The 10,716-nt window shown below is 47.2% G+C and overlaps 1 protein-coding gene across 2 annotated transcripts; it reads left to right on the top strand.

The window, feature by feature from the left end:
- The first annotated feature begins 336 nt into the window (after positions 1–336).
- On the top strand, positions 337–6,632 carry LOC118103175 (SLIT and NTRK-like protein 5). Of its 2 annotated transcripts, none has more exons than XM_035149805.2 (2): positions 337–1,033; positions 2,881–6,632. In XM_035149805.2, exon 2 carries the CDS (start codon positions 2,939–2,941, stop codon positions 5,564–5,566), a length of 2,628 nt encoding a protein of 875 aa, XP_035005696.1. In that variant the 5' UTR covers positions 337–1,033; positions 2,881–2,938; the 3' UTR covers positions 5,567–6,632. The 2 variants fall into 2 exon arrangements, with proteins under 2 accessions (XP_035005696.1, XP_035005697.1); XM_035149806.2 differs by lacking the exon at positions 337–1,033 and adding an exon at positions 2,133–2,215.
- Positions 6,633–10,716: the final 4,084 nt, after the last annotated feature.

Here is a 10,716-nt window from a genome sequence, read left to right as displayed (position 1 = left end):
TCTACATCCAGCCTCCCTTATTCTTTTCTCTTCCCCACCTCGCCTTCCTCTCCGCCTCCTCCTCCTCCTCCTCCTCCTCCTACCCAAGCCCACCGCCTCCACATTACCATACCCCCTTAAAGACTATTGCACGCATTAAATTGCTTTTCATTTCTGCGCCGAGACAGTGCAGAGATTGGGGGATTTATGCGTTTTTCACGAGTGATTCCTGCTGTCACACGATGGTAATTGTGTCATAATACGTCCATCGCTGTAGGGGATGCGCTGGTTTGCACCAACCAAGATCAAGTTCCACTAGTTGAAACGTTGGTGGTGGTGGTGGTGGCGGCGGTGGGGGGGGTGATAAAGCCTGTGTTTGCGCGTTGTGTGTGCACATACGCGGGATATCTTGTGACCCATGCGGGACTGGAGACGGCGGATCGGATTCTCGCGTCCAAAGGTGCAGGAGAAAACGCCGGAGGAGCGCTACCCACTGATGTGCGGTCGATGTGTCTGGCAGCCGAAATAAAAACGAGACCTTGGGCAGATCTGTGCATAAACTGGTACCAGCCGCACCACTGGCACACAGGCGAGGGGGGGAATATCCGTGCCTCTCTTCTCCTCCGCGCTCCGCCAGTGCGCATGGATGAAAGTCACAGTTAAAATGCATGCGGCAGGACGCGTCTGATGTGGGATTACGACGCGTTTGCGAACTTTGGCCGTGGCTCGCTCCTCCGACATGACACTGCTAATTCCGGCCGCCGCTGGAAGAACACGGGAGCCCCCTTTTGCCGTCACGTCCTCGGCGTGAGCGAGACCCGCGTACATGCGCTCGCCGATGCCCGGCTCATGGAGCTAAACGCAGAGGAGACTTGACTTTGAGGATTCTTTTTTTTTTTTTTTTTTTTTTTTTTGGGGTATTATTCTTATTTCATTTCCCAACGCCTGACGCAAGGTGGAACCACGAAACCCATGTTCCCACAGAGGCTGGAGGGAAGAGAAGGGGCACAGCCGTGATTTTCGGGATGCTTTGGCGTTTACCGGGATCAACACGGTAAGAGGACAATGATTTTCTCTCTCTCTCTCTCCCTTTCCCTGTCTCTCTTCTGTCTCTTGTCGACATTACATGCTTTAACACATTTCTCAGAGCGGCATCTGTCCGCGGTGCTGAAATCCCCGTTTTCCACGCGACGTCGCGCTATTCGACGGGGACCTCTCCGTGGTGCTGAAATCACTGGTTTTCCCTCGCCAGGCGCAAAGTTGATCCAGATTTTTATTTATTTATTTTCTTCCGGAAGATGCTGTCGAGCGACGTGTCTGCTGCTGTGGCCGCAACCAGCCCCGCGGAGCCTGCGTCTCCGTGCCCACACATACGATCACCACAGTTCCGTCCGCTCCGGATCCCAAGCACCCACCGCCACTGCGCTTTCGAGAACGTCTTCATTACACGCACAGGTTCGACGGGCATTTTCTCGAGGCGGTGATAATAAACTCAAATGTAAGACACGGTAATGAATGAGAGGGAGGGAAAGGGGGGCAGACATGGACAGCCCATGCATGGGCAGCATATCTTTGCATGTTCGTACGCGCGTTTGGGTAGATTTAGTGGGTCGGTGTGTGTAGGCTTGTGTGTTCTTTTAAGAAACGGACCGTGTGTGTGTGTGTGTGTGTGTGTGTGTGTGTGTGTGTGTGTGTGTGTGTGTGTGTGTGTGTGCACGCGCGCTCACGCGTCTCTGGCGGACAGAGAGAGGCGAAGGGGAGCGAGAGAGAGCGAGAGGAGGGGGGGGGCGACTATCTGTAACCTTTTATATAGCAGATGCCATACAGAATACTTGATTATGGAATTATTTACTCCACGTCAAAATGCATTTTCGATCCGAGACCCGCCATTAGATCACCCGCACTTGCTTATTTGCCTGTGATCAACTCCTCTCGTTTCTTTTCCCACCCGTGGGCAGAAGAAGGGCTGCGACTGTCGCCTTGTAGGCTGCTTTTCACATATACATGTTTTTTTGTTTTTTTGATCGCAGGCCGGATTTAAGATGTACACTGGCTGCCTTCTCGCAGCCGACTCGCCAGTGAGAGCCGGTGTTTTTGTTTCACCCAGGATTATTTTAACCATAGCATGCGAATAGATCCCCCACCCCCACCCCCCCGTCCTTATGTTGTTTGGACGGAGCTGGAGAAAAGGGATCCGACAGTTTCCCCACTGTTACCAAGTCGTCGGCTATGCGGGGTGAGTGAGAAACCTTCGTGGGCAGGAGAGTGGGGAGTTCGCCTCCCAGATTTGAATGTTAGTTTTGAAGGGGAGAAGATTGAATCGCAGAAGAAACAGCGAGACGCCACATCATCCCGTTCACGCACAGCGATGTGCGTTGAGATATCTTGATAGTGGGGCTTGTGGTTTTTTTTGTTTTTTGTGGGAATTCTCAAGAGATTGCATTAGTAAAGAGCAGATCTATTAGTCTGCACACGGTGGATGGCGAAGCTTCTTTTTTTTTTCTTCCTCCCAAGATGAATTGGAATTCAGGCGAGCTATCAAAATGCGCAGTGGCCATCCACCGCGGGGAGTTGTTTTATCAACTGGATTATGTTATCGTTTAGGTGCGCGATTATTTGAAGAAAAAAAAAAAATCATCTGGGTCACTTGTTTTCTGACACCGTCACGAGCCAAAAAGGACGCCGACATAGCACATCTGCATAATGAACACACATCTATAGGCCCACTTGTCTTTGCCTCCGTGTTTGTTATGAATGTCTTATGTTTGTTCTTCAGGGATTCGGCTCCTGTAGGGGGTTGATTCCCTTTCTATATACATTTTTGTAAATACATGTTTTCACATATGTAATTTCCATGCTCTATGTAAAACAGAACCCATCCTTTTCTTTCCCCTTCCTTAGATGACTCCTCATATTGGTACCGCACTTGAGTGAGCTGGGGCACCCTCTCCCAGGAAAAATGCATATCTGGATCCTAAAAATAATCCTTCTGATTGCATCATCTCTGAGGCTGGTCGAGATGTATGACAATTATGGGGAGATCTGTCGAAACCTGTGCACATGCGAGGAGAAGGAAGGGATCCTGACGGTGAGCTGCGAGAACCGGGGGATCATCAGATTGACGGAGATCAGCCCCGTCCATTTCTCCATGTACCACCTCCTGCTGACAGGGAACCTCCTGAAGAAGCTGTCAGTCAACGATTTCATCAATTACACCGGGGTGACCATCCTGCACTTGGGAAACAATGACATCTCGGAGGTGGAGTCCGGCGCCTTCAACGGGCTCCAGGGATTAAAAAGGTTGCACCTGAACAACAACAAGATCGAAATTCTTCGGGATGACACCTTTGCGGGACTGGAGAGTTTGGAATATCTGCAGATTGATTACAATTACATCACCAACATAGAACCCAATGCCTTGAGCAAACTGCACCAACTAACAGTTATGATACTGAACGACAACCTACTCTTTGCCCTGCCTCCGAATATCTTCCGGAATGTTCCCCTGACACACCTGGACCTGAGGGGAAACCGGTTAAAAATGTTCCCCTACATCGGCCTCCTGGAGCACATGGACAAAGTTGTGGAATTACAACTGGAGGAGAACCCGTGGAATTGCTCCTGCGAGCTCATCGCTCTGAAGGCTTGGCTGGAGAGTATAGCATATACGGCCCTGGTGGGGGAGGTGGTGTGTGAGACGCCGTTCAGGCTCCATGGCAGGGACCTGGATGAGGTATCGAAGCAGGAACTCTGCCCAAGAAGACCCCCAGAGGACACGGTCAGGCCTGCGCCCCCTAGCAGCACTAATGGATATTACCAGACCACACCTGCTTCTGTCACCGCCTCTGCCACCTCCTCGGCTGTTTTTAGGTCCTCCTCCAGGCCTACCAAGGGCACGCGACAATTTAACAGAACTAGGGTAAAGCCCACGTCCCGGTTATCAGGCGGCAACCCTCACAACTATGGCCCCATCATTGCTTTTCAGACCAAATCTCCTGTGCCTTTGGACTGCCCCACAACCTGCACATGTAATCTGCAGATATCTGAAATTGGGCTAAATGTCAACTGCCAAGAGAGAAAGATTGAAAGCATTTCTGATCTAAAACCCAAGCCATACAATCCTAAAAAAATGTATCTCACTGGAAATTACATCCCTGTGGTGCGGAGATCAGATTTTGTCGATGCCACTGGATTGGATTTGCTTCACCTGGGAAACAACAGGATAACACTGATCCACGACCGGGCTTTTGGGGATTTAACCAACCTGCGTAGGCTGTATTTAAATGGTAATCTCATGGACGGGCTTACAGGAGAAATGTTTTTTGGTTTGCAGAACTTGCAGTATCTTTATTTAGAGTACAACAAAATCAAGGAGGTTGATGAGGCCGCTTTCCGTTACCTCCCTAACCTCCAGCTGCTTTTCCTCAACAATAACGTCCTGAAAACCTTACCTGTGGGCATCTTTTCCAGCCTCTCTCTGTCTCGGCTGAATCTGCGTAACAACCATTTCCAAAACCTGCCTGTGAGTGGTGTATTAGATCAGCTGAAGCTGCTGTTGCAGATAGATCTGTTTGAAAATCCCTGGGACTGCTCCTGTGACATAGTGGGGATGAAGATATGGCTGGAGCAGCTCAGCGCTGGCACTGTGGTTAATGAGATCGTGTGCGAGACGCCCAAACGCCACACAGCAGTGGACCTGCGCTCCATCCAGTCGGAGCAGCTCTGCCCAGACTACTCCGATGCATACGTCTCGTCGAGCACCCCGACGGACGAGCCCATGGACGACCGGGTCGTCACCACAGCGGCTCCGCAGAAGTTCAACACCCCGAGCAGCACTGTCCCCCTCTCTGTCCTCATCCTCAGCCTCCTGCTTGTTTTCATCATGTCCGTCTTTGTGGCCGCAGGGCTGTTTGTTGTAGTGATGAAAAAGCGCAAAAAGTCACAGAGTGACCGCACTAGCACCAACAATTCAGATGTCAGCTCTTTTAACTTGCAGTACAGCCTCTACAGCAACCGCTCCGGCCCGAAAGTTAAGGCCCCGGCCAGTCACGTCTATGAGTATATTCCCCACCCCATGGGCCACATGTGCAAAAACCCCATTTACAGGTCACGGGAGGGAAACACAGTGGAGGATTACCGTGACCTCCACGAGCTCAAGGTCACATACAGGAGTACCACAGACGAGGAGAGGGATGGCAGCACGATGAGGAGCCCGACGTACAGTGTTAGCACCATCGAGCCCCGGGAAAACCCCTCCCCCGTCCAGGATGCAGACCATTTCTTCCGAGGCATCCTGGAGCCGGATAAGCAGTCGCCCCATCAGTCCATCCCGTCCCTCCCCGCAGGTGCCAATTTAGAGTTCAAGTACACGGGGCCGGTGTCGTACACGTACAACCCAAATTTTGATGTCAGACGTCAGTTCTTGCACCCGGAGAGGATAAGAGAAACAGTGCTCTATGGCACGGCACCCAGTACTGTCTATGTCGAGCCCAATAGAAATGAGTATTTGGAGCTAAAAGCTAAACTGCAGTCTGAGCCCGATTACCTCGAAGTTCTGGAGAAACAGACCACCTTTAGCCAGTTCTGAGCAACAGAGTCATTAATGTAACGAAGCATTTGTCTCTCTTGACCCTCCTTGAAACAGTGGCTCAGTTCATAGGGGTGCCTTGGCACAATACAAACAAGCGAAGGCGAAATGGAGTTTAAAAAAAAAAAAAACCGGGGTGTGCCGAACAATCTTATTCTTATTTCTGAAACATGACATTACAGGAACGGATACAGCTTTCTGAGACACGGACGAACAAAGTTGCTCCGCTTAACTGATGATGCAAAATCTATTTTTCTATGGTGAAGATCGAAATAACACACAGAAATGTAAGTGTACAGGTAAATCTTACCCAACTTCATTTTCAGGAATATAACCATGCATAAGGTTTATTGTGAATCAGATGAAAAAAAAAAAAAATGTTTATAAAAATCACTCCCGGACAAAAACACTGTACAGCAGATCATCGAAAACTGTGTAGGACTATTTTCTGCTGTAGACTGTAAGTAAGTATTTATTGATATAATCTGCCATGTCTTTTCAAAACTTTTGATTCTACATCAATATTACCTGTGTCATCATTCTTCATGATCCTCTGAAAAAGCTTATGTTTGTAGTTTCATTTACTGTAGCTCTGCATTGTAAAAGTGGCTTATTTTGAAAAGTGGCACACCCCCAATGTTAAAAAAAAAAAAGGACAAAAAAAAAAAGACTGCCTCATTTGAAGAAGATGATAAAAAAAGTGTCTTTGTATGCTTTCTGCACTTTTTGGAATTGGAAAGGCGAGTTAGCCTTTAAATGAGTCTCATAAAGGAGATTATTATATTAAAAATGAATATGGGTATTCATTTTCAATATGTAGAATTGATATGTTATCAAAAGCAAAATTCATAAAGGATATTTGAAGTATTAATTATGTTGTGTAATACTGATATTTTAATCAATGTAACACCTATTTTTATACAAGCATTCGCAGATTCTCTATCCCTTATCAATTTTAATTTGTTTTGATTGCTTTGCACTTATTGCACTATATTGACCAAACTATGTTATTGTCATCGAATAAAACATGATGTCAGGTTCATATAATGTGCTCATGAGGAACATTGAAGCTGTTGCTGGTTGATATGATGGAGGAACCTTGGGATTTTATGATTTTGTTTTTTTTGGGGGGGGGGTTTCACTTTCAGACAGGGGGCTGAACCAATCATCCAAAAACAGTGCGGTCCCCTGCAGGGCTGCGAAGTTCTCTTCGTTTGCGTAATCAAATAACAATGCACTCCGGGGTGATGACAATTGGCCGTGTGGCGGACTCAATCAAAGCAGATCAAGGCACACTATGGGTGTGCTTCACTCCGAGGGGCAACTAGTGTCTCGGTGAGGCTTCGAATCAATGGAGTTTCAATCAATGAGCATTATCCGAGGCTGTCCCTTTCGCAATTATACCGTAACGGCAGCGTTCACATCGACGCCCTGGCAAGTGATGATTTGGTTATTTATTTCAACAAAATTGGAGCGGAATAAAAATGCTATTTTAGCATTCTGACAATGTCATGGGTCCAAACTTTGATGCGGATTAAGACGTGCAGCTGCTGGATTGGGTTTGTTTTCACATTTCTGCTTCTATCCTCTTTCTTTATTGGTTTATTTCACGTGTGAGCACCTCTTAGACATATGTCCTTGTTTTTCTCAAGCCCAATATGTTGAGAAAAAGCTGATGGTTCCTTCAATCCTTTATGTACTTTTTTTTTTTGTTGTTGATAACTTGCTCCTAACTTGACCCACTTAAATCCAATATGCAAAGTAGGTCTATAAAAATGCAGAGGACGCACCGCGCCACCATTTTCAGTGTGCAGCGAGCGTCACCATTTAGGAATTCAATGTTCCTGAACTGGCAGGGATCTCTCTGGAGAGGAGGCAGACAACCCTCCGAAATCTTAATCCATCCCTTAATTGTTCATTCAGAGGCAATGATTATCATAATCATTATTGATTCGCGTGCATTTATAATAACTGTCAGCAAAGATCTGCTGTATGCAAGTCCCCCGTTTTCTCAATTGCAATAATGTAGAAAAATGAAAACTTCTGCTGGATCTTTTCAGAGAAGCCCGGGATGAGAACAGAAGGCACCATTTGGGAGATGAAGCGCTCTGGAACCGAGTGTGCCTGTGGATGTGTCATGCATGTAGCAGGCGATGTGAATCATAGCCAAGACGTGTGTGCAGTCTCCCGGCATCGGTGGCCTGTGGGACTGCGCAGTGTTGACAGTTTCTGACATGGATTTTTTTTTTTTTTTCCCCTGTAAATTCTTCTCATGCCCGCATGAAAACGAGAACCGTCCGTAGAGGTGCGGCAACACGAGGAAGCTCTCAGTGCGAGTGACGGAATTTAACAACAACAACAAAAAAAAAGTGTCCCAGATGGTAATCTGTTGTTTTATTTATTTTCCTTGAATGTTGGATTTTTTTTCAGGATGATTTGGCTAAATTCACAGAACTCCAGAGGGAAAAGAAAAACTGCTTGAGCACAATTACATAATCACTGAATCATGCAGTCCAAATGGGCTTGTTATTACTGTATGTGTGTGTGTGTGTGTGTGTGTGTGTGTGTTGCACATCCCTCCCACCCAAACTCCCAGCATTGACCTTTATTACAGTTATGACCCAGCACCCTGTCCCACAGTGATGGGTGCATGAAGCATCCCACGTGTATGGTGTGTGTGTGTGTGTGTGTGTGTGTGTGTGTGTGTGTGTGTGTGTGTGTGTGTGTGTGTGTGTGTGTGTGTGTGTGTGTGTGTGTGTGTGTGTGTGTGTGTGTGTGTGTGTGTGTGTGTGTGTGTGTACACCGAGAGACTCTTGCCACTTGAAATGATGCTTTTAATCAGCCAATGGGTTCTTAATGTCCCAAAAAGAAATGGGAGCATTAAAGCTGGGCAGATTTTATAATGGCCTCCTGGTTTTATATGACCTATGGCTTCTCCGACTATGCAGCTTTCTCACTACATCGGTTCAGTTGGGATGACGCGAGATATGCTCCATAGGAAAAAACATTGAGACGTCTGCAGTGGTGGAGCATCTGCATTCAGGAAAGGAAGAAAGTGGAGGAGGTGAAATATCTCACAGCGTGTTGCCTCATGCTACACAAGAGGCCCCCCTGATTTATGGCTAGACCCGTTGTGCAGAAGCTGACGCGGGCGGGTGACGCAACACGAGGCGTGATGTTGTTGCAGATGTTGCTGCTACTGTCTCGCGCGCTGCTCTCCGTAAGGCGAGGGGATCTTTAAGCGGACAGGTCTTGTTTCTTTTCTTTTTGAGGCTCTGCGCTCGGGAAAGTGGCGCAACACATAATCCGGCTTCGTTTGGCTTAAAAAAAAAGGGTCGGGAGACGTTGATGGACGCTTCTTCGGTCCAATATTCTATTTCACTTGCTGCCGTTTGAGAGTTAATCAATGTGGAATGGCGGAGCGCATTTGAAACTGCACGAAGCAGCATGGAGTGTTGGCTCAACACTCGGCTATTTTCAGTACGCTGAGTTTTACTTGGAGGCAATTATTTTTTTTCGAAGACTGAAAATACCAGGCTAATTAAACTTTTTTTTGGGGGGTTCGATTTAGCAGAATAAAACTGCACCTCATCACTTATCGGATAGTGCTGGCGGAATGTTGTGTTTACGGTTAGTGGGATCAGCTCGATGCGGCACGTGAACGGGGCCAGATGAAGCTGGGTCCGAAAATAAGCTGCGGGACCCGATTTAACGCCCGTATCTCCCCATGTCTGTGGACTGTGCATTAAATCTGTTGCATTTAAGATTTTTGAATTTACCTGTGCAAGATAGGGGTTGCAAGATTCGACCAAAACAAAGGAGCCACCGTGCCGCCCCTCATCCCTTCAGTTCATTCTGTGGTTGGATGGTTCAAGTTACCAAAAACAATTAGATATTAAACTTTCCAAAGCAAATAGCGAGACTGTGGATATTTACACTGAGATGCATGTACACAATCAGGTGCAGTAGATGGACTTCTTCTCGATTGACTGTTCAAACCATAGAAACAATTTAACCAACGTCACATTCCTACTGGTTTCAGCTTTGTCACGATTTGCCCTTTTTTTTTTTGTCTCAGTCTTGTGTGACACTGAACTTAATCTGTTTCTGGATTTGGACACATCAAAACAAGATTATTTGTGTTTAATACATTAATATGGACAATAATCGTCAGCTAATCAACAATGAAAGCAACTGTTAGCTTTGGGTGTGAATCGTATATACCGTGGCTCATCGAGATTAACGGCTCTACTGTTCCTATACACCTAATCCCCCCGCATTTGGACTTGAACCACTTGTGTGTGAGTGATAATTAGAGCAATGCGTGGCTGTCCTCTGTAGATTGAGACAGATATAGGGGGGGTGGACATTTTACATATGCTCAAGCGTTGCCTCACTTACCCCCCCGCCGGAGAGGCCTCGTCCTCGGTGCTGCCTTCGCCACGTGCCCGCCCGCCCGCCCGCCACCCGGTCTCCGCGATGATGTGAGCAATTGAGCTCAAGGAGATCTGGGTAATTGAGAGGGCAGGGACGGCATCTGACAGGCACCGATGGCTCCAATGATTACTTTAATCAGAGTGGTTAATGGAATTCCTTCAGGCATGTAGAAATGCTCAAATGTTCATCAGCACTCAACCGATATTTACCGCCGCACCACCAACACCTCCTCCTGCAACGACTCCTCGCCGAAGACCCACGTGGCTGTAATTACTGATCACTTTTCACCCTCCGCTCTCTGTCGCGGCAGCATCAGAGAGGCGAGGTGTTTGTTCCCGTGGAATATCGCGTAAACCTGAAGTGCGGAATCATTATGCGAGGACACCGGATTATTATATGGTCAAAGTGCATTCCGCACAAAGTGTTTTCGTCGTGTCGCGGCAAACCTGTTAACATGTAAAGAGACAGTCAAGTACCCCCGCCGTGGTAAAATATGTATGACGTCGAGCATGTTTTCAGAAAGCGCCTGATGCAGGTATCCTAAATCCAGCACGAGACATAAATAAACATGTTTTCCTTTTATTTGTTCGGGAAAAAAATGATTTGTTAGAGATTATCAGGCACTTTCTGGTTTCATCAGCCTCTCTGTTAACACTCCCACTGTCCAGCCTGTGTTGAGTTGACTTTTTAAAGCTTCTTCAAAGTGCAACTCG

This window comes from Hippoglossus stenolepis, chromosome 24 (genome assembly GCF_022539355.2).
Source record: "Hippoglossus stenolepis isolate QCI-W04-F060 chromosome 24, HSTE1.2, whole genome shotgun sequence".
In the NCBI taxonomy this organism is placed as follows: Eukaryota; Metazoa; Chordata; class Actinopteri; order Pleuronectiformes; family Pleuronectidae; genus Hippoglossus; species Hippoglossus stenolepis.
Note: the sequence above shows the minus strand (reverse complement) of the source record. Positions and strands in the feature narration are given on the sequence as shown.

Bases quoted from the DNA above. Each gene is read 5' to 3' on its own strand.
- LOC118103175 (XM_035149805.2), top strand. From the start codon at position 2,939: ATGCATATCTGGATCCTAAAAATAATCCTTCTGATTGCATCATCTCTG.